General features: G+C 38.6%; 1 protein-coding gene across 1 annotated transcript in view; it reads right to left on the reverse strand.

The window, feature by feature from the left end:
• The window catches only part of LMLN (leishmanolysin like peptidase), a 59673-nt gene that overhangs the window by 10859 nt on the left and 24557 nt on the right, over nucleotides 1-24257 (reverse strand). The window contains exons 6-14 of the mRNA XM_027845172.1: nucleotides 23143-23312; nucleotides 20399-20504; nucleotides 16885-16979; nucleotides 11653-11770; nucleotides 10877-10984; nucleotides 9309-9385; nucleotides 7137-7247; nucleotides 2661-2793; nucleotides 2167-2326 (exon numbers count right to left, since the gene is read on the reverse strand). Coding sequence (XP_027700973.1) covers nucleotides 2167-2326; nucleotides 2661-2793; nucleotides 7137-7247; nucleotides 9309-9385; nucleotides 10877-10984; nucleotides 11653-11770; nucleotides 16885-16979; nucleotides 20399-20504; nucleotides 23143-23312 — 1078 coding nt within the window. The remainder of the gene's footprint in view (nucleotides 1-2166; nucleotides 2327-2660; nucleotides 2794-7136; nucleotides 7248-9308; nucleotides 9386-10876; nucleotides 10985-11652; nucleotides 11771-16884; nucleotides 16980-20398; nucleotides 20505-23142; nucleotides 23313-24257) is intronic.

The following is a 24257-nucleotide window of genomic DNA, read 5'->3' on the forward strand; positions in this document are numbered from 1 at the left end:
ATGAAACAAAGAGTGACCACTCGAATGTAATGACCACGGGAGCACCTGGCATTCACCCAGTGGATTAACTGCCCTTCCCAATTCTCAGTTGTATTTGAGAAGGATGCTCCACCGACAACAAACTTTGAACAGCACACGGAGGAGGACACTTGTGACATTCCAACAGATACGTCCCTCGAGGTGGACGTCAACACATTCATCACTGTTCTTTGGGGCTGATCAACCAGTTTTGAATCTTTCGTATTATCTAGCTGTTCCATTCTTCTAGTGCAGGGATTCTTACCCTGTTGAGTGTTACGGACTCTTTGGGCAGCTGGGGGAAGCCTACAAACCCCCTCTCTGAATTTCATTTCTAAATAACTGGAAGAAATGCTACATTTCAGTTGGAAGCTAGTAAAAATAAAGGTGTCATTTTTCCCCCCATCCAAAGTAAAGGATTCCCCAGAAATTTATTCACAGACTCCTTGTTAAGAACTCTGATCTAATGCTTCCAGCTTCTGGAATCATAAACCCACCCACTCTCAGTGATATCTGGAAAGTCAAATTTACCTCAACATATTAAGATTTCTAATTCATTTTATTACTTATAGTTTCAGCATTTGTGTAGAGATTACCTAAGAATGTGCTTTTGTATGGTTGCCCTTTTCTTATATACTGTCTTCTGTGAACTACTAATCTTTTCAAGTGGTATCCTCTTTCCTATGTCTTACCTGCTGGTCCCTACGGCTTCTGTTTTTACACCCACACCCACACCCACACATTCATATTGCTGTTGTTATTGTTTTCCTCTCTCTCATGTTCAGTTTAAAGCCCTCCTGGTCAAATCCTCGAATTCATAGCTATTTTAGCTACACTCTAATTGTGGTCATGAGCAATTCATTTCCCAAATATGCTTCTCTCTACGGAAGCACCTCTCTTCAGTCACTGGCAGTGATAAAAACATCACATGGTCCAATAAGTCTCCAATGTCTTGCTCCAGGTTTTATATCCCTTAAATGCTTTCTAAAGCAGTGACATCGATGATCCTTCCATGAATCCTCAAAAGCAGCTGGTGTTCATCCAGGGTGACAGGCCTTAGGAAGCCATCACATCCCAGCCACAGGAAGATGCCACACCTCCTCGATCATTCACGTCAGGCCAGCTCGCAGGTGCCTAAGCACCTCTCGGCCAGGAGCTGTCAACTACTTCTCCACTGTCTTTCTCTCCTGACAAGTACAATCTTCCCTACTGGCAGCTTCTTTACCCTCAGAAGTTCAACCCTCAATGGGAAAAGCTTCACATCTTGTTTTTTAAAACTGTCTGGATAACTTTATTTTAATATAATTGGTTTCCTTTTATAATTCTATGAATTTTATACATTTAGAAAAATTCTATGAAAGGATCCCTAGGTTTCACTGGCCCGCCAGAGAGGACCATGACACAAGAAATGTTAAAAACCCCTACTCCAAAGGTTCGCTGTTCCATCTTACCTTTCTACCCTGTTTCCCAGTGTTCTACCCTCCAACACAGATTAGCATCTTCCCTATCTCTCTGGATTCTTTCTATTGTTCTCTGTCTTCTCTCATACAGGTACTAATCTGCATTTTCTGTACCTGTGCCTTTTCCTTGGGTCTGACACATACACAAAATGGCACCCTCCTCAGGTTGACAGAATATCCCACTTGTTCTATACTTCCTAAAACTAAGACCCTCTGTCAGTCTTGCTAATACCTCTTGGGGATAGCTCATGGCACTACCGGCTGTTGACAAAATGTCCCTTTTTTCCCCCCAGGGGGCTCTTTTGTGAGCATTTATCCACAGTGGGTTTTCCTCGCTTTTTTTTTTCTGTCTTTTCCCCATCTTTTCTCATGATGTGATTGTTTCCTGATGCATTAAAACTGTTATTAGGATATTTCTGTAAAAACTTGAATGCAACCAAAAGCAGTCTTTAGCTATTGCCTGAGAAAAGTTCTTATGTAGAAATCCAAATTCTTGACAGTTCTCATTTCTTCTTTTTTCTCTGCCTAGCCCTTACTATGCGTTACAGACTTACCTCTCTCTACTCCAGTTTCCACATCATACCACCTTCTCTACTTTCCTCACAGGGTTGCTGTGAGGATAAAATGTTTAGTAACTAAAATAAATATTAACATCTTCTAAATATGTGAATAAAACTAGATCACTTGCCTGGTTGATTTTCCAGTATTCTACAATCCGAACTGCGCTGAAATTCACCACTTATATGCCAATTGAATTCTTGATTGAATGGACAGTAGTCAGCAATTTCCACAGAGCCACCATAATAAGGCAAATCTTCTACAGGTATTCCATTGAGGTCATCAAAGTACTACCAGAAAGGATAGAAAAGACAGAGGGAAGAGGAGCTTGTAAAGTCTTCTGTGTCGAGCAGTCAAAATGCAAAGCAAATTTGTGGCACCACGACCAGACAGTCATCAAACATAAAAGTTTCCATGTACAAAGAAGTAAAGAAAGAGAGGTCTGCACAAAGAACTGCAAACCTTCCATGTACAGTCTGTTTGTTTGATTTAAAGTATAGCGCCTCAGATTTAACACAGAAACCCTCAGGCTGCCCTTTCTTTCTGGGCTTCCTTTTGAACCTTAATGTGGACACTGAGGGCAAGTTCATTCTCACAGTGCAGCCCAAAAAAAGAAACTGTTACCTGATATTCCTGGGGCAAGGGCTTGGGGAACTTCTGCAGGTTACACACGGCGACTGCTCTCCGATCTTGTCTGCAGGTTAGCTGCAATGGGTTACTTCTGAGTGTGTCACAATAGGGGGCTAACACTTGTCTCCTGACCACAAAAAGAAGTACTGGGACTTAGAAAATGGCGGCTGTCTATCATGTCTCTTCCATAAAACCTCTAATACATTTACACAATTCAAAAGGAATTAAATTCTAGAATTGGATCAAAACTTCTTTTTCAAAGAAAAAGAGGGCTTCCCAAATTAGAGTAACACATTAATTAACAAGGAAAATGCCTTTTGGAATTGCAATTTATCACAATCTCCAAAAGCTCAGAGAAATCACAAACTAACCATTTCTAGGAAGGTCTGAGATCACCCATTTTACAAAATTCTCAGAGAAGAATAATGCATAATTTCCCCCAGCAACATATTACAGTGTCTTGGATATTTAGGGTTAATAGTTCTTGCCCATAACCTAAATTTCTCATACCACAGTGTAAGAACTCATTCCACCGTTTCTCTGTCCTCGGTGAGAAGAATATTGTTGCTTTATTTGTTGATGAAGAGTAACTTTTAGTTACATATACAAAATGACTAGGCAGGAATTAAAGTTAAGTTCTAAAAAAAATTAATTCTAAAATATTAAAGTCATAGATATTTAGTATTTGTGGTTTATATTTCACCTTGGTTTTCAAAGAAGAAAAAATAGATGATTAAGATGATAAAAATTTTAGCGGCATTAAGAGACAAATCAAATATACACACAGCGTACAGTTTTTTCTGTGTGTAGGTTCAGTGAGCTAGAAATGGACTTGGTCCTGCCTATCACCTTCTGTGCTTCCTAAGCTCAATTGACCTCTTCTCTCCATAAGTATTCCAAGCAGAAGGCCCTGTGAACAAGAGCAGTCACTACAGACCAGGATCACAGACGCCAATTATCTACACTCATGATACCTTGGACTCTGAAAAAAAGCCTTAGGGCAGCAGCCAAAATGGTAGCTAGGAACTGGCTTCTGTTTTCTTGTTCCTAGCTTTAACTGCTCTGCAAATAGAAGATTAAAAGGCTTAAAGACAAGGGCAGAACTTCTTTGAGGGGGACTCACAGCTTCAGGTTTTTGAAGAATAAGAAAAAGGAAATCCCCTTGTGCTGCTAATCGCAAATAATCTCAAAATGGGATTTTCAAAGTAGAAAACTCTCTAAGACCCTCATATGATGATCTTGTTCTGAAGTAACCTCACACTTTGTTAGTGATGAATTTATACTACTGGCTCAATCACTAACTGCTGGCAAGACAAGAAGGCATATGAAAGAGTATTTTAACTGTAAAGCTGTACAGAAATTTCTACTGTGCTGATTATGTGGCATTTTGCATTATCAACATAATCCTATGATAAAAGATGAAAAATAGCAATAAAAACTTATGACCTCAGATGTCTATCTACCAATACCAAATGTTTAGACAATAAACAAAAGGCCCTAGCAGTCTTGATGCAAAGGATTAATTCGACCTCATAGGTATCACTAAGATTGGATGGAACCACAGCTCTTGAAAGGTGTACTTTACTCAAAATACACAGAATAGGTAAAGGGAGGAGGGGTAGAATCAAATATTAAAAAGACATGTTTAAGGGAGGGAATTTAGCAATCAGATAAGGAAAGAATCATGGGGAATATTTGGATAAAAAGTCAAATGAGGGAGAAAAAGAAATGATTTTTGTGAATGTATACTATTGGCCATCTGGACAGACAGAGGAAAGAGATAAAGAGAGTGAAAAACAGATTACAAGCATAGCACAAAGAGGCATAACACAGCAGTGATAGGGATGTCAACTGTCTTAGACATCTGCTGGAGCCTTCTGCCAAGAGGAGAGCAGCTAATAAATTCTTAACTTGCCTTGGTGATAATTTCATCTTTCAAATGATTAAGAAATCCAGGAAAATGCTATTCTGCCTCTGGTTCTGATCAACAGGGAGAAACTAGTTGTTGGGCAGGAATGACGGTAACCTTGAAGAGAAATGACCAGTCATCCTAGAGTCTCTGACAGAGGAGAAGAAATCTAAGAGGCAGTCTAGCAAGCTCCTTACATTGAGGAAAAGCAGATTTCAAAGAGACCCGAGGAAAGATAGTTAGCATCCTATGGATGAAAATGTTTCAGAGGAAGGTATCCCAGGAGGGATGAAAGATGCTAAAAAAATTAAATTATGAAAATACAAAGGAAAACAATTTCAGTGAGTAGGAAAAATGAGATATGTCTAAGAAGACCAATGTGGATGCACAGGGCACTCACCCAGACAACTTGGATTTTAATAAGAAATATAGAGCAAACTGAAACAAGACCAGGCAAGAGAGAAATGACTACAAGAGCATGGCATGGTCCTAGAAAAATGACATTTAGGATGCTAAAGCTCAGAGTGCTGAGGGAAGCTAAGGACTGAAAAAGGGATCTTTCCACTATATTATATCAGGAGAAGAAGGAAGAACAAGGAAGGGAGAAGACCTTTCCTTGGGTGGATGGATTGTAATGATGATAACAACAGGAGGAAGACAGAGTGCTGCTGAATTCTTATCAATTTCTTTTTCTGCAAATGAGAACGACTTTTACGCCAGAAACAACAGAACCCAACAGACTAACGGGAAGCTGATCCACAAGACAGGTGAGGAATCAAAAAGAGAGTACCTAGGTGCCCATGATGGATTCTAGTCATCTGCCTCAGACGAACTGCATCCTGAGCACCTGAAAGAGCTAACAGATATGACTGCTGAGCCACGGCCAGTGATCATGAAAGGTCATTGGACATGGGAGAGGAACAAGACTGGAGAAAGGCAAATGTCCTAATTTATAGAAAAGGAAAGAGAACTGCAAACTCTAGGCCAGTGAGCTTGACTCTGACTTCTGGGAAAACTATGGAAGGGGTCATTAGAGAGCTGGCTGGTGAGCATCCAGAAAGGGAAATGACCATTCCAAAGAGCCAGCAGAGCGGCAGGAAGAGCAGCTTAGGCCGGGCTTACCTCATTCCTTTCTTGACAGGATTACTAAACTAGCAGAGAAGGCCATGCATACGGTTTACCTAGTTTTTAGCAGAGATTTTGATAATGTTTCACTTACAATTCTGGTGGAGAAAACAGAGACATGGATTAGACAATAATACCATCAGAACTCACTGGAAGACTGGTTGTGAGCAGTTTAATGTTAACAGAGCAAAAGTCTCTAGTGGAGTGGCTCAGGGATCTAGGCTTGGCTCTGGGCAGGTTAACATCTTGCGAATGATCCAGATAAAGGCAGGAATGCTACTTTTTGCAGATGACACCCAGCCAGGAAGGACAATTAATACACTGGATGACAGTCAAGATCCTGAAAGGCTAGAGCATTGAGCTGAATCTAAAGAAATAAAACTAAGCAGGGATAAATGTAAAAGACTTGTGTCTGGCTATAAGGAATCAAATTCACAAATGCAAGATGGGGGAGGTATGGCGAGAAAGCAATAGTTCTAAAAAAGATTAGGGTATTTTAACAGACAGTAAGCTCAATAGGAATCATCAGTAGCAGTGTGATATGGCAGCCAAGAATGCTAATATGACCTTGGGTTGCATCAAGAGGCATAGAGCTTCTGGGAAGAGGGAGATGATGGCCTCACTGCACTCTGCCCTCCTCAGGCCTCATGTTGAAGACTATGCTTGGTCCATGGCAACCCAGTTTAAGGAGAACATCAATAAGCTCCAGAGTATCCACAGGAAGTTACCCAGATAGCAAAGGACCTTGAGTCCATGCTATTGGAGGACTGTCTGAAGGAACTGGGAATGATCAATCTAAAGAAAAGAAGACTTAGAGGGGACATGGCAGTTGTCTTCAAAAACCTGAAGGACTACCATGCAATGAGGGATTAGACTTGTTCTATTTGGTTCCAGAAGGAAGAACCAAGGACACAGTGTAAAAGCTGCAAAAAAGGAATATTCAGGCCTGATGACAAGAAAAACTTCGTAAGAAGTAGAGCTGCCCAAAAGCAGAGTGGGCTGCCTCAAAAGGGTGGATTCTCTCCCCTGGACATCTTCAGGCAGGTACTGGATGACCCCCGTGGAAGTTATGTTATAGCTGAGATTCTTTTTGTATATGAGTTGGTCTACATGGCTGTGAGGTCCCCTTCTAACTTTCTCGTTTCTTTGATTTGTTCAAATTTTACACAAATATACATTTTTACATGTCACATTAACCAAAAACAGGAATACCAATCCGAATTCTACTCTATTTTCTCCCTAAATTTAGTGCAAATATTTCCAAACGCAAAATTACAGAGAACCTGTAGAATGTTTTTCTTTAACATTCTAAATTTTAATAATCATTTTCATAGAACCAAATAGCTACACATTTGAAAAGGTTTGTCATTTTAGGTTCAAGAAAATCAGAAACTAAATAAATAATCACATTCAGTTTAAGGAAAACACTTTCTTACTTTTGTTTTTGCTGATCAATCCAGAATTTACAACTCTTCATGACAAAGTCGCATCCCTTACCACGGCCCCAGTCTAAGGTCTCAGCCATGCTGTAATTGGCTTTATACCAGCTGTGAAAATATTTTAAATAAGGCAACTTTTATCACTGTGGTTTTAGAAAATGCCTGCTATATCTATCACAAATCTCAACAATGAAGTAATTAAGAACTGCGTTCTTAATTAAATCAATACACCTTGGTAAACTACTATGATCAGAAATCTTTACTGAGCACGGTGTGGATAAAACCGTATGCAACTTCAATCTTGGATTCTCATAGTTACAACAAGCTACTCTTCCTACTGCGTTATACAAGAATAAATTTCTTGAGAGAAGAAGGGGACAGAGGGATAAAGAGGGCTAACTAGAAGTATTTTAGGACAGAGAATGGTGGGACTAGGGGGAGAGGAGAAGAGAAGAAGAAAATAGAAAAACCACTGGTCATCTTGCTCCCCCTCCAAACTAACTCACTGTCCCATACCTTCTGTTCCAATGATCCTGACAACATCATGGTTATTTAAAGCTCCATAAGGAAAGACATCCCAGCTACCCTGATAATGCCTGCAAAAATTCAGAAACTGCAATGTCGCATTTAACACAAGAGACTGATGGGAGATCAAGCTGTAGTTGGAACAGTCATTCTTTGCAGAAGTTACTGCTCTGTTGAAGACTACTCTGTTGTCCAGATAGTTGTACCTTCCCTATAAATGGTACCGCTCATTAGCTCACTGACAATTACTTGGAGATCATCCTTTCCCCATTCACCTCCCTGCTGCTCAACTGCTATTTTATTAACAGATCATAGCCTGAGATCCTAGGACATCCTGCAGACAAACCTTAAAGAGCTATTTTTTTTAAAATTTTGTGAATTACTATGTAAGCAATAAGCTGATAAGAGTACTGAGCACACAATGGAAGCAGTTCACAAACTTAAGTCTTCTTTTCTGGTGTTACTCCTTCCTCTACAGTACAGGAGTTATGTTACAGTTTGACTAAGAATAAAACATACTGGCAAAAAAGCTTCTATAGAGTTTTCATTTCTGAAGGAAAAACATTATTTTCAGGTATTGCTCTAGATACACAGAAATACTCTTCTGATCTAGTGTGAGAAAAGCTATTTAAAAGTTCTGCCATTTCCATTAATTATTATAGTGAACCACCACAGAGGCTTCCCACAGAGTGCTTCTCCCCCTCCCCATTACTGGCGTCAAAAGGAAACATAAATAGCTATAAAAGGGGAAAGAGGAGGGAGCTAGACAGGAGACAAACATAGTTGGATAGAGTTAGCTTCTTGAGCAGTGACAGGGAATGCTGTTGTTTTGTTGCTATCATTTAGTCATTTCAGTCGAGTCTGACTCTTTGTGATCCCATTTATAGTTTTCTTGGCAAAGATACTGAAGAGATTTGCCATTTCCTTCTCCAGCTCATTTTACAGATGAGAAAACTGAGGCAAACAGGGTTAGATGACCTGCTCAGGGTCACACAGCTAAAAAGTGTCTGAGGCCAGATTTGAAATCACAAAGATGAGTCTTCCTGACTCCAGGCCTGTTGCTCTATCCACAGTGCCACCAAGGAATTGTGAGGGGAGACAACATGTACATAAATTAGAATGAACAAAATATGTAAAAAGTAAATACAAAGTAAATTTTTTAGTGGGAGGGCAGTAGGAGTTGGGAATATAAGGAAAGAATTCACGTAGAAAATGTCACTTAAGGAGAATTTTAAAGGAAATAAAAGGCAGCGGTGAAATGGGAATATATGCTGGGCATGGAAGATATGTATGAAATATTATTAACTATTTAGTCAAATGCAAAGCAGTGCTCACTAGAAGAGGACCATTTATTTTATAGCTATCCTGCCTCATTTCCATCTTTACCTAGGTATGTTTTGGGGTGGTCTCTGGTGTCATTCAAAATTCAAATATAGACCAATTTTAGGTTAGCTGTTGGCTACACACACACACACAAACACACGCGTGCACGTGCGCACAATATTTAAATGATTAATTCTGCTTCAAAGGTAACATTTCAATGTTAAATAAACTCAAAGGTTCACCATATCACAATGTCATGCCACAAATCCTGGTATACAGTTAATCCAAGAAACAACATATCATGGTAGGATCTCATCTTACCCTGTGTCCTCCATTAATGCTAAGGTTATTCGAGAGAGGACTCGATTCTGTGTGTGAGAGCCAGTCATTGCTTCATTCTGAAAATCACAACAAGTTCAGTAAGCCACAGAAAAGAAGCAGCACCAAGATTGACAGAGGTCTTACAAGAAGCATTTAATTTTAATTGCCTTAAGTCAATTAACCTCTCAGGACTTAAGATTGTCATCTGCAAAATGAGGTGGTTATGTAAACTAGATGGTTTCTATGGCTTTTTCCAGGTCTAAAACTTCCTGAGATTACAATAATAATTATTTTTAAATTGTGAAAGAGAAAGCAATTCACTCACTTTAAAAAGCTGAAAAAAAAATAACCCATAAATTTTCTAAAATAAAACAAAAGATGTGTGACCCTGGGCAAGTCACTTGACCTCATTGCCTGCCCCCCCCCCAAAAAACAAACAAACAAAACCAAAACAAAACAAAACAATATAGAAGTACTTAAAAGAAAAGAAGTCCATCCTCTTCCTCAAACCTTTAACTTTTACCACAGACAGCTTCCCTAGAATGACAGGCTAATGACATGTGCAATTATGTGAAGCAAACACCAATGTAACTGTTTTTAAAAAAAGAAATATTCTAAAAAATCTACAATAGATAAAGCTTTCTCTTGGCAAAATAAAGCAAGAAGCTGAGGTAGTTACTGAGTTAACCAAGGGGATGTGGGGGGGAAGGCGGGGGGAGATGTGTGCACAGGAAAGGAGATAAGGAGAGAGAGGAAGAAGAGAGGACTCACTTTGGTTTGAATTACTTGATTAATTTCTCAGTAACTCTCAACTCTGAGGAGCTGAGGTATCACATGGCAACTAAAAACAGGAGCACTTCAACGCTCTTCATTTTATTGCTATAGCTCACAATTTGGAGAAAGGAGGAAGTTGATGGAAACACCATATCCTCGAGTTCTCCATCCTAACATATAGCCTTTATTTCTGCCAAATTGCTAGTATACTAAAAAGACTGACTTGAAAATCAAACCAAACCTGTTTTGGGGGAAAATATTCCTACTTTCATACCTCAGGGATCCATGACTTCATTGGAATAGGATCCTTTCCACATACTGCAATTTCTCTATGCCTTAGTAGATGGCCTTCGTGAATTGCTGAGGCCTAACCAAATCATCACTTGGGGCCAACCTTCTGGCTCTAAAACCATCTGTACTTAGGCCGGATCTCAGATGAGAGAAAAATAGCATTTTGCCAGGTCCCTATTCAAAGTCTATCCAACTTAGTTAAGGACTTGCAGAACTGGTGTTCTGCTGGTAGAACCTCCAAGAACCCACTGTTCTCCAAACCATGATGAGGTATCAAAGTATGACTTTCATAGAATTTAGGGGAAAAAAAGACATAGGGAACTAAAAAAGCATGTAATAACACTAGATGAAATGTTTCAATAATTTTCACAAGTTTCCTATCTTATCCTATTTATACAGATTTCTAATTAGAAGTGCGATCTTGGTAAATATTACACCTAATCTACAACACTACTAACTCTGGTAATAGCTTTAAAAAAAATTTTTTTTTCATTCAAACTGACCTCTAATAATCGTTTTTCCCAGTGGTTCAGCTCAGTGCCTAGACCACCTTGATTTTCAAGTTCCATTCCTTCCAGAATGGGACAATTAAAATGTTTCCGAGCTTCTTCCTAGGAAACAAAACAAATATAAACCTCATTAAATTATTATAATATGTGACACAATTTTTATAATTTTATAAACAGCAAGAAGGATGTTAAACTGTTCGTTGCAATGGAAAGCAATACTGAGGAAAAACAGTATTTAAAATAAATCTTCTATGCTGTCACAATCATCTTTAGTATTTTTCTCTTTCTAACTATTATATTGTGTCTCTGCCTATTTGAAGATTTTGGTTTGGACCATATCAGTTTCAAAAAAGTTACAAATTTGTCTGCCATACATTAATCTTGCTTAGAAACAACTTCTGTTCAATTGCAGTCTGCTAACTTACGGTCCTATTTTGGATACTTTTGTTGGGCATAAGTGTATGGGTGTACGGGTGTGTATAGGTGTGTGCATGTCTGTGCGTGCATGTGTGTGTGTGTGTGTGTGTGTGTGTGTGTGTGTGTGATGGAGATGGGGGAAGGATTAAGGAGTTGTGAGTTCTGGAATATCCAGATTTCCATTTACCCAGATGACTGTACTATATTTACTTTATATTGTTTGTTCCACTAAAAACTATGAAGTAAGACTCCAAAGTTCAAAGAATGTGAAACGATAATAGCAAATTAGATGCCAATAACTGGTGAGAGTGGGAGATAGTTCAAAGAATAAAAAATATTTTAGCAATACTCACAACAACACGAGGTGTTACGAGAAGAAACACACTGTGCGGTATCATCTTACTACCCTGAACATCCCATAATCTCTCCAGTTTTCGAACCACCTTATCACTCCACTGATACAATCCAAGACTACAATTAAAATAAAACATTTCAATTTTTCAAATTTACAGTATAGATACGGTACAAAAGTATGCATGAGAGTTACATCTAGGTTTCTCAGAAAACTATTGCTAATAGTCACTTGTACCAAATAGATGCCATTTCCTTTCCTGTAGTTATTTTTGATATACTACTTCTTCAGTAGTCTGTCCAGTTTGGTATTCTGTCTCTAACAGAAGCACCAAGAGAAACAATGCATAAAGGTCTTGACTGTTCTACAATGTCAACTTTGAAGGTCAGGGACTTAGGGATAGACCCTCATTCATAACACTTTCTTTTAGAAACTAACTTATTTGTTGTTGTTATTCAGCTGTTTCAGTCATGTCCAACTCTTTGTGACCCCATCTGAGGTTTTCCTGGCAAAGATACTGGAGCTGTTTGTCATTTTCTTCTCCAGTTAATTTTACAGATGAGCAACTGAGGTAAATAGGGTTAAGTGACCAGGGTCACACAGGTAGTAAATATCTGAGGTCAGATTTGAACGCATGAAGAACGCATGGAGAATGCGTAAGTCTTGCTGAGTGCAGGACCAGAACTCTATCCACTACGCCAACCAACTGCCCCAAATAACTTATTTACCAGGAAGTATTTAGAGTAACTATAATATACCTAGCACAATTTCTTCATCTTTAGAATGTGGATAATTGTTGCACTATCTACTTTAAAGGTTTATTATAAGAATCAAATGAAATTAGGTTTGTAAAGTGCTTTGTAACTGTGAAGTACTACAGAAATGTGAATTATTATTTTTATTAATCCTGTCCAGGGTTTTTGGATGAAAACACAGAGGGCTATGTTTATCAGATCTACAGATAGCAATAAAGATGGCAAGGATCCACCGTATATTGTCATTTCATTAATTCAAAAGGCAGCATCCACGCCTGTCCATTCGACGCTCTTGCGTCGGTCCTCCTTAACTTCACCACAGGGGATCCATCCAATGTGCTAGAGGCCTTCCTCACTTTCTCCTGACAATGCTAGCGTATCAGCGGAGGACTCTAGCTGCCCAACCTCTCATCACCTGTCCTTACCACATGATGAGCCCACATTCTCTCTCTTTCATACAATTCCCTGATACTGTCATACACTCTTGTTCATTAGAGGACCTCCTTGATTAGGTTACATCTTGTTCACGTGCACCACACGCCTCTCCACTACCCTCTCTCTCTGTGATATTCATTTTAAATTCTGCTGAGGAGGTTGCATTGCATGTCTCACTGTCACACCAAAATAGCACTGACAAGATAGGAGTCGCCCAACGTGGCAGAGTAAAGGCCGGGAACCAGCTGAACTCTCAACATCCCCCTCCAAACAATGTTAAAATAACGCCTCAAATCAAATCCTGGCACGGCAGACCCAATAAAAGGTCAGAGCAGACATTCCCTGCCCTAAGACAACTTAGGAAGTCTGCAGGACCTGCGTGTGCACTCCCATGTAAGACTGTAAACAGTTTAATTCCATCGAGGCACCTCACAATGACTCTTTCATGCGTACCTTTTACCTCCTACGGACCTAACAGAAGGATCAGAAAAAATTTTCTGAAGAAAGGTGAGATTTTAACTGCGGTCTGAAGGAAACTAGTGAAGTCAGGAGAAGGAGATGAGAAGGGAAAGCATTCCAGGCAAGAATGACAGACAAAGAAAATGCCCAGAGTGGGGAAATGGAGTGTGTTACAAGAGTAGAGCAGCAAGAATACCGCTGTCACTGAATCAAAGAGTACATAGAAATGAATAAAGTATAAAAAGACTGAAAAGGAAGGAGGAGGCCGGGTCATAAGAGCTTTAAATACCAGAGGGTTTTAGATGGGATCCTGAAGGTTACAGGGAACGACTGAAGTCTGCTGACCGGTCACAGTCAGGCCTATGCTTTGCGAAGATGAATTTGACAGCTGAGTACGAGGGATGAAGTGGAGAGGGGAAGACTTGAGACAGGGAGGCCAACCAAGAGACTGCTGCAATAGCCCAGGCATGAGGCGATGACAGCTTGTACCAGAGTGGCAGAAGTGCGCAAGGAGAGAAGAGGGCACATGTGAAAGGCATTACAAAGAAAAAGTCAGCAGTGTCTGGCAACAGATTGGATGTGGGGGGGTTGAGAAAGACGAACAGGGAACGACAATCAGGTTGTGAGCCTTGGTGACTGGGTACCCTGGACAGTATGAGGAAAGTCTGGAAGGGGGAGGATTTGGAGGGTGAAGAAAACTGGTTCAAATTTGGACATGTTAAGTTTGAGATATCTATAGAACATACCATTTAAGGTGTTCAACAGACAGCTGAAAATGCCAATCTAAAGGTTAGAAGAGGGGATAAATGGATCTGAGAACCATCACCATTGAGATGATAATTGAATCCATGGGAGCTGATGATAACGTCAGCAAGTAAACTAGTATAAAGGAAGAAAATAAAAGGGTTCAGAACAGAGCCCTGAGTGACACCCACCATTGGCAAGCACAACCTGGATGATGATCTAGTAAAGGAGACTGAGGAGGGGTCAGACATAGAAGGAAGAGAGTCGGGAGACAATAGTGTCAGAAGAAATGAAGAGGGAAGAGAGTGTCAAGGAAAACAAAGGAATTGATAGTGTCAAAGGTTGTAGAGAGGTCAAAAAAGATAAGGGCTGAGAAAAGACCAAGTAAATTGGGCATTTAAGAGATCACTAGAGGGATAGATAGGTGGTGCAGTGCGTAGAGCACCCGCCCTAGATTCAGGAGGACATGAGTTCAAATCCGGCCTCAGACATACAACACTTACTAGCTGTGTGACCCTGGGCAAGTCACTTAACCCCACTGCCCAGCCCCAGCCCCCCCCCTACAAAAAAAGAATTTATAAGAGATCACTAGAGGGGTAGATAGGTGGTGCAGTGCATAGAGCACCGGTCCTGGAGTCAAGAGAACCTGAGTTCAAATCCAGCCTCAGACACTTGACACTTAATAGCCATGTGACCCTCAGCAAATCACTTAGCCCTGAAGGCCTTGCCAAAAAACAAAAAGAGAGAGATCATTAGTAACTTTGGAGATAGTTTTGATTAAAGGATGAGGTTGGAAGTCAGACTAGAGAATTAAGAAAGTGAGAGGAAAGAAGGTAGAGGTACCTATTATCAACAGCCTTCTCAATATGGGATGATAGTTAACAGGGATGGAAGGACCAAGTGAGGGTTTTTTGAGGATGACAGAGACATGGGCATATTTGTAGGCAGTAGAGAACGAGCCCATAGACACGGAGAGAGTGAAAATAGAGATGACATAGGGGTAAACTGCTGGAGGAGACGGGACAGAATGGGATCACTTGTGCACATAGAGAGGTTTGCTTTGGCAAGGAGAAGGGCCACCTCTTCATGTGAGACTAGAGTGAAGGAGGAAATAGAGGCAGAGAGAATTTAGGTGATGTCAGATAAGAAGGAAGGGAAAAGAGGGAGCTCGAAGGGAATGGCCTCCATTTCAACCTTGAAATACCAGACAAGGTTCTAAGTTGAGAGGGTGTGGGGAAAGATGAAGCCATGGGAGGTTTGAAGATGGATGAAAAGTGTGGAAAAGCCTCTGTGGTGAATGGGACAGTGTGTTAATTAGCAATGAACAAGACTCAGATTCAGGCCTTTTCTTCTTCAAGCTAAACATCCCATTTTCTTAACTGACACTATCTTGAGACCGTTCAACATCCCGACTCTAAACACTCCAGTTTATCAATGTTTTCTCTAAAATGTGGCTCCCAGAACTGAATACAACCCTCCAGATATGGTCTAACCAGGGCAAAGTACAAAAGGACTATCCCTTGCCTGGTCCTGACCACTGTCCCACTTTTTCTTTTGTTTTGTGGTGTGTTGTTTTAACTGAGTCTTCCTATCTCAGCAAGGCTGTAAGTGCCATGGCTTCTCATGGGCCTGATCCTACTGAAGATCAGAGGCTTTAACCTATGCCATTTCTGACTTGGGCCTGTTTGATCCTCCTTAGATAGTCCTTCAGTCTTGTGACCCTAAGAGCTTGCCATCGTGGTGACAAGACTTAGGGCACAAACCCACTTGGCTTAATCTACTTTATCTCAGAACTCCAAAACTCAAGTGATTCACCAGCCTCAGCCTCACCGTAGCAGGGATCATAAGCATGCATTACCAGATCTGGCTTACCTATCCCAACTTTAAATGCAGCTTAAAATCACACTAGCTTTTTTGACTGTCATATCATACATAGTGTCGACTCATATTTAAGCTTAAATCCATTAAAACATCAGGTGTTCAGATGAACTGCTACCATTCAACTCCCTTCTCTTATGCTTGTGAAATTGACAATTTGAACCTCTACGGACTTTAAGTTTATCCCTATTAAATTTCATCTTATTAGATGGCTTTGGATCCTTTCACGCAAATATAATAGCTACTCCCCTATGCCTTTATCCAAGTCACCAACAAAAAAAGTTAAGCCACATAGAGCCAAGTGCAACTTCCAAGTCAACGTCAAACCACTAATGGCTTGCTCATTCAACCAGTTCCAAATCCATATAAAATGCACTCATAAAGTCCACATTTTTTCTTCTTGTCCACAAGAATAACATGAGACCTTTTAAATGCTTTGCTAAAATCTAGGTATATTTACTGCATGTGTCACTGGCATATTTCAGAGACGAATCTCTGACAAAAAAGTTAAATAGGTGAATGAAAAGGGCTTATTCTTTTTTTTTCAACACAAGTACCAAGAGAAAGGAGAAATGAACCAGTAATACTCAATGTTAAATGAAAGAGGATTACACTTAAGAATTATACCTAACTATACTTGAGAATTTGGTTGCTCTCAAAGTTCACTCTGAAAGTATTATTTATATTTATATTTATCTGATATTAGTTTAAATTTAACTATCTAAAATATTTTAATATAAAAGGTATGAAAATTTATGATTACAAATCCATGACCGGTGTCATAGAAATTATTAACTACTTATAATTGTTATTGGAATTTTTATTTACTTTCAGTACAACTTATTTTAGGTCCTGAACCTGAGCACCATGCTAATCTTTGTTCATTAAAACATTCCCTGACTATATACCTAGGCTTATCATTTTTTACCCAATGAAAGAAACAAAAATGAGAAAACAAATACCTGCTATTAAAAGGCGGTAAACCACTTGCATATCTTGAAGTCAGAGGTTTTCCATCTTTATCATGGTAGAACGCAAAAAGCCCGGCAGAGAAACCCTATTAAAAAAAAACAAACCACAAAATATTTTTAAGAGACAATTACACCAACAGTGGGACAAACATCAGTTCGTCACACACTAAGCTGTAATTGATACTGTGAAGAGCTAGTGAAGTATAGGACGATTCTCCACTTCACTAACAACGACTTGGCTATCCCTCTGTTTTACAGTTCTCTGTTATCAGACTTTCAGTTTGGTAGAAAGAGATGTGAACATGGCAAAACTGTTTTTGATGAAACTACATAGTTTAACCAGCATCACAACGGCTTAGCTGCTCCCAGCAGACTCCACTGCTGCCTCTGCCTCACTCACAGAGCAGGCAGCCTCATGAGTATGGTTTATGCTGAATCACAAGATCGGGGCCCCTCATGCACAGCTAGGCTTTGGTACCCTGAGAGTTTTCATTTATAATCGGGATAATAACCATTTCACACAAGGGTATTCTTAGATGCTTAAATTTCACCCTTGAAATACAGAAATCCCATAATGTTTTTAAGTACCATAAATTATTTGATATGAAAGGCTATTTCCTAACTTAAGCACAAAACAAACCACTTTCTTGCTATTACTTTAATTATCATGACCCAGTTTACACAACTAGAATGTGCAATAGCTAATATCCATAATTGATGGATACTATTCATATAATTAACTTAATTCAACAAATTAACTAGGCAGTTCATCTGTGCTGGCATTTTTGTTCTCAACCTATTTGTTTAACTATTGACTCGTGTCATTAGAGACTTATAACCTAAGCATATCATAGTAGTGTTTGTTCTTTTGTCCCTACAACATTACTGGATTTTTATATTGTTTTGACATGCTAAGACAACCTAATGCAATTTACTAGAATAAGAAGAGGAGAATTATAAAACTGAAAAAAAAATTAAAAATATGATTATGGTAGAGTTAAGAAAATAAACTACATTTTACCACATCCTTTTTAACAGACATTGAATACATATTCTGCTATCTTGTCAGGCTGAAAAATTTTGTAAGCATTCAAAATTTTTACCAGCCAATCTCACATTCATACTGTGCTCAGTACATAAGTAATAGACATGAGCATCTACAATCTTATATATATGTATATTGTACATGTGTTGGGGGAGGAAAGGGAGTATATATATTTTTAAGAGACAGCATTGGATAATGAAAAGAAAGTTGGTCTTGGAGTTAGGAGACCTAAATTTGAAGCATGGCTCCAAATTTAAAAGTTATATGACTTAGAAGTCACCTAAACTACTTGAACTGATTTCTTCATCTGTCTTCTACTCACGAGGAAAGTGATTCATAAACTTTAAAATACTATATGCTAAGGAGTAGCTAGGTGGTGCAGTGGATAGAGCACCGGCCCTGAATTCAGAAGGACCTGAGTTCAAATCCGAGCTCAGACACATAACACTTACTAGCTGTGTAACCCTGGGCAATTCACTTAACTCCATTGTCTAATCAAATAAAAAAAATAATAAAATACTATGTACTAGGACAGGAGAAATGCAACATGTCTATGATTTAGGAGATTTAAGGAGTTGTCTAAGGCAGGGGGAGATTTGAACCTCAGGTCTTCCTAAGTCAGAGCCCAACACTCTATACCCCCTCAGGCCTTTCAAAAGTGCAATACATAGAGGTATTCTTACAATTCACAATGACAGTAATAACTTTAAAATGAATTATCTACAAAATTGGTTTTTAAGGAATAAATCAATTTTCTTCTAAGTCCAGAATCCCTATGCCTAGGCTTATTTGTAGAATTATTCATATTATGATAAAACTATAACCAAATATTCCCTTTCGATCTTCTCTTCTTCTCAAGATATTGAGCATCTATAACAATACCTTCTCAGAATACCTTCCTCTTCTATGACTGGGAGATTCAATTTCACTGGTTCATAAAATGAAAACATAATTTGACTCAGAATGACTTTATGAAGCAAATTCAGCACTACCTTAATTTGCTAAATCAAGGTAAAGTTTCATCTGGTTTAACTAAATTTTTAATGATTAAACATAGTGAGAATTATGTAGATAGAGTATTAGAGTATATGAACAGGATAGAGAGTACATAGGGAATATGGAGTAACAGAAAACATTAGTTTACAATTCACTAACATCTGTTTTCCAACTATGAGTTATGATAGAATATTATATAATATTTAATATATGATATATAATAGAATATTAAGTGCCAGAGCTCAGTTTGTTTCTATTTTATTGTCTGTCTATCCTAAGCCTAGCACAGCGCCTTTGCACATAATAGGTACTTAATAAATGCTCCTTAAATTGAAATGAGTGAAGTCTATATGTTCTTAAAGAGGAAAACTGCCAAAGATTCAAGAGTATTTTCTTTTAATTCCATGATATTACTCCATTAAATATCATGAAAGATCTTCCTAATTATCCTCTGATTAGAAGGAAGGTATTTACAAATAAGTGGAAAAACCTGGATTATAGGATACTTTGAAAAATTCTAATTTAAGTGGGTGTGGTAGTCTATAATCCCTATTACTGGGGAGGCTAAGGCTAGTAGACTGCTTGAGCTCAGGAGCTGAGCTGCAGAATTAAGTCTGACACCCATATGGTGAGTTCACAGGAAGTGAGGGCTGGTAGTCTACGTGAACAGGTCCATGTTGGAAATGGAATAGGTCAAAGCTTTCGTGCTGATCAGCAGTGGGGTTGGCCCATGCATGGCTGCTGCACTTGGTAAGACAGGGAGACCCAGTCTCAAAAACAAAATTTTTAAAAATGCAGTTTTATTATTTTAAAGCCCTCAAGTAACTACAAATAGACTACCAAACTTTTGTCTAGTCAAGGTAAGAAAGTTGCTTACTTAAATGAATATATACAAACTATGGAAAAGATGGGAAAATAGGTTTTTAAAAGCAGTTTGGACAGTCCTTTAGATCCCATTTAAACTTTTTATTTTTTAAATATTTAAACTATTAATTTCTTAGCAAATATATTCATTAGAGATAATGCAAATACATACATTGCCCCATCCTTATCCTAATTATAAAGATTTTGAATTAGTAGAATCTTAATTGATAAAGTTTTATTATATACAAATGTAAAGACCTACCCTTGGTTTTACATTAACAATAATTTATCAAGATAAAAGGGTTAAGAAGCAAGGGATAAGAGAGGTAACCTTGACAAAGTGGCTAGGAGTCATGAAGACTTGAGTTTAAGTGTCCCCTCTGACTCACACTAGTTAATTAATGCTGGAGAAGTCACTTAATCTCTCAAACAATTGGTAAATGGAGCTTCCTCATGAATAGTTCTCAACAGCTGCAATATCACAAATGCGGTCTCCCCCCCACCCCCAACACTGCCCCTCTAAAAAGCAGGAGATAAGAGTATGAGGAAAAGAGCAAACAGAATACATAATGCAACATATCTTCAAATAACAAAATTTACCAAGGCATGAATAATCTCATGTTTCACTGTGGACAACATTCCAATAAATTCCTGAGGTTGAGTAGAAATCATATTTGGACATAGGTTAGCATATCCTGCTACTGGCCTGTTAAAATAGATAGTACATTATGTGTTAAGCTGCAGAACAACATTAATTCATGATTTAACTGTCTACAACTCAATTACTGGCTACCATTTTGAGACACAAGAAGGCTGCTAAATACAAAGAATGCTTTTGTGTCAGACCATTTCTTACTGTCCCCTCCCCTCAAGGGGAGGCTTTTTATGTGTATGTTAATCACAGTATCAACAATCAATCAATAATCAACAAGGATCTATTAACTGACTACCATGTATCAAGTGATTAGGATATAGATACAAAGAATAAAACAATCCCTGCACTCAAAGAGAGTAAAATGCAGAAAGATATGAAGAGAATAAAGAGAGACAATAGGGGAGATGCGGGCACATGGGAGATCAGGAAAGACTTCATGTGGAAGGAGGTGGCTGAACTGTATCTTGAGGAATGTGAAGGATTCTCTGAGGCCGTGGTGAGGAGAGAGTGACCACAGGCATGAAATACGACCAGTGTACAGAGATTGAAAATGGAGTGTCATATGTGAGGAACAGAAAGGCCAGTGTGGCTGGATCAGAGAGCTCAGGAGGCAGGTAATGCCCAGAGACATTGCAAAGGTAGGTTAAAACTAGGTGCTGAAGGCCTTTAGAAGCTAAATTTGAGCAGGTGCTTAACAAATGCTAGTCGTCTGATTTGAGAGGCAATATGAAGCCACTGGAGTTACTGAGTAGGACAGTCAAACAGTCAGACGTGCATTTAAAGGAAAGTCACTTTGGCAGCTAACTGGAGGCTGAATTAGAGTAGGGCAAGACTTGTGGCATTGCCTAAACTAGAGTGATGGGTGTACAATTGGAGAGGTCAGATGAAAGCAATGTGGAAGTAGAAATGGTGAGATTTAGTAACTGACCGGATTTGTGAATAGCAAATGATGATGTCAAAGTTATGAACCTGGAAGACTAGAAGAATGGTGGTGCTTTCTGAGGAATACCTACATTAGGAAGATAGGTGGGGGTTTGGGGAAAATGTGAGTTCAGTATTGGACGTGCTCAGTTTAAAATGTCTCTGGGACACTCACTTTGAAATATCTGTTAGGCCACTGGTGGTGTGGGGAATGAAGCTGAGAGGACATACTAGGTTTGGATATATAGATCTGGGAGTCATCTGCATAGAGCTGATAGTTAAAAACCATGGGAACTGATGAACTTACAGAGAGAAAAAAATGGAAGAGAAGGGAAAAAAAGCATAGGATAGAGCCTTGGGGAACACTCACAAATAGGAAGTGTGATATAGTTGATGAGTCAGATGAGGAGTGGTTGCACAAAGAGAAGAGACAGGAGAGAATACTATCATAAAACCCCCAAATATCCAGGAGGAGAGAGTAATTAACAGTATCAAATGCAACAGAGGGGTCAAAAAGGATGAGACCTGAGGAAAAATTGTTGTGGAAGTAAAATTGACATGGATTGGGTGGAGCCTAAGAAAGAGAGAAAAGTCACAGAAGATTCCTGGGTTTCAAGCCTGACAGACTAGAAAGATAATGGTACCCTCAATAGATGTAGGAAAGTTTGGAAAGGAAGTGGTAGAGAGGGAACATCAGTTTTGGATGTTTTGAGATTGAGATACCTATGGGCATATAGGTGGAGATACCCAGAAGGCAAAGGAAATATGGGAATGGAGATCAGGAGAAACATTAGGTCTAGACATAAAGCTTTGGAAGTCATCTATCCTGAGATAACTGAGCCCATGGAAGCAAAGAAGAGTCCATGAAGCAGGAAGAGCGGAAAAAGAAGAGCTTATCCAGTAATGACTGATGGGGAAAAAAAGAAACCAATAAATCCTACTTTAAAAAAAAAGAGAGAGTGGTTCTCTCCTTCAGTTACACCATTGTTTCTGACCTAAGAGCATGGCATTTCCCCATGCCCTGAAGGGAACAGAGTAATGATCCATTTTGGAGAAGAAAGAAGTCTCTTTGATTATTTCAATAAATTGGAAACATCTCTTAGGTACACCATTGACCGGTGGCAAAGGAGAAATTTTGAAGGCAGGGGTTAAAAGGAGATTGAATGGTTTTAGAAAAATCATTTTCCAAGGGTATGCCATCGACATAAATGACTACTATCCTATTTGACAAAACAAACTATTAACTGAACTTTTACTGAGACCCATAACTATATTTTATCAAATTGTGTAATCATGTCTATTGTTAAGAAATGTTATAATTCTGACTCCAAAACAGCCTGAGTTAGAGAAAGGTTTTCAGAGTCATGAGGTGGCTTTGTCCATCTTTAGTCCTCTCTCTAAGCAGAAATTCTTAGATTAGAGCAATCCAAAATAACAAGAATTATTTCTGATAGGCTTGTGCCAACAACCCAGTGTACAAAATGTCCTTTCACAGTATATAGTGATAGCAATGCAAATAAATAAAGAAAGGAAAGAGCATCAATAAACATTTAAAATATACACAAAAGAAAACAAAACAATTCAGAAAGAAACACTATGGCAATTTTGTTACTACTTTGCTAAATTTAATATACATTTTATGAAACAAATTACATAGTAAATTCAAGGTATAATATACATCCCTTTTTTGTCATCTTTGTATATTGAAATATTAAGTTCATAGTAAAAAATATTTTTTAAACAAAGTAAAATTAGGATTAAAGTTTACCTGTCCATCTCTGCTTCCTGCTGGCAATAGGCGGCATAAGCAATGATATTTTCTTGGCTGCACCTCTCAGTGGTTAGAGCACTAACATAGAGCACAAAGTCTGCGTCCTTAATGCCTTCGTTGCCTGATGATCTACCCATCCGTTCAGACTCACTACAAACCCAACATTGCTGACCAAACGAAGTTCAAGGGAAAACAAAAAAAATGAAGCTATTAGTTGACTTTTGAAAGCATACATAGAAAACCAAAACATAAAGGTACAGCTTTTCTATAACATGCCATTATCAAGGTTCATATTTCATTGTATTACAGAATCTGAGTTGGAAGGGACTTGCAAGTCAGCTAACCCAGCCTCTTTCACCTACTCATCTATCAAGCCCCTAAATTTCCTATTGGGTTTGTTTTGCTTAAATCATTTGTTTCTATTACTATGATTATATCTCTTTAAGTCTCAATTAAAATATTACAAATGACTAGGATTTGTGAAACACTGCAAATGATCTTTAGAAAAAGGAGAAACAGACACAAAACTTTAAATCACATCATTCCCGGAGATATTTAACAGAACCAATTTAAAAACAAAACAAAACAATAGGGAGTCTATACCTGCACCAATGGGTGCTTTATTAGAACAGAAAAAATGAATGGTAGATTTTCACAAACCTGCCTTAACTGAGCCTAGGATAATCTCCCAGCCTATCTATTAAGGAAAGTGATGGATGTGATTATCATATGCTTGATTTGAAGTCCACACACTAAGACTTAATATAAAAAAGAAATTTAAAAAATAAATAAAAATCAAGCAATTTGATTGCATTTACATTGATGTGCAAGTGCTAAAAGAAGGCTTTTGTGAGTTCCAGCTGCAAGAAAATATCTATAAAATAAATGGTGTTTCATATATCACAGATACTGTGTCCAGGAAATGAGGAGATTAAAACCCCTGTAAAGTAATTAGCAGCTATACTCTCTAAAATTATTTCACCACTCTGTTCTTGAGAAATTCCTATTAATTCTACTTTGTAATTGATTTTATGTTGTATTGATTTTTGTACCTGAGTCTGAATCTGCTTAAGTCCCCTTTCTATGTTCTTGAGTTGAGCTCAGGAATTGAG

Source organism: Vombatus ursinus, unplaced genomic scaffold (genome assembly GCF_900497805.2).
Source record: "Vombatus ursinus unplaced genomic scaffold, bare-nosed wombat genome assembly UNPS02014959.1, whole genome shotgun sequence".
NCBI lineage: Eukaryota > Metazoa > Chordata > Mammalia > Diprotodontia > Vombatidae > Vombatus > Vombatus ursinus.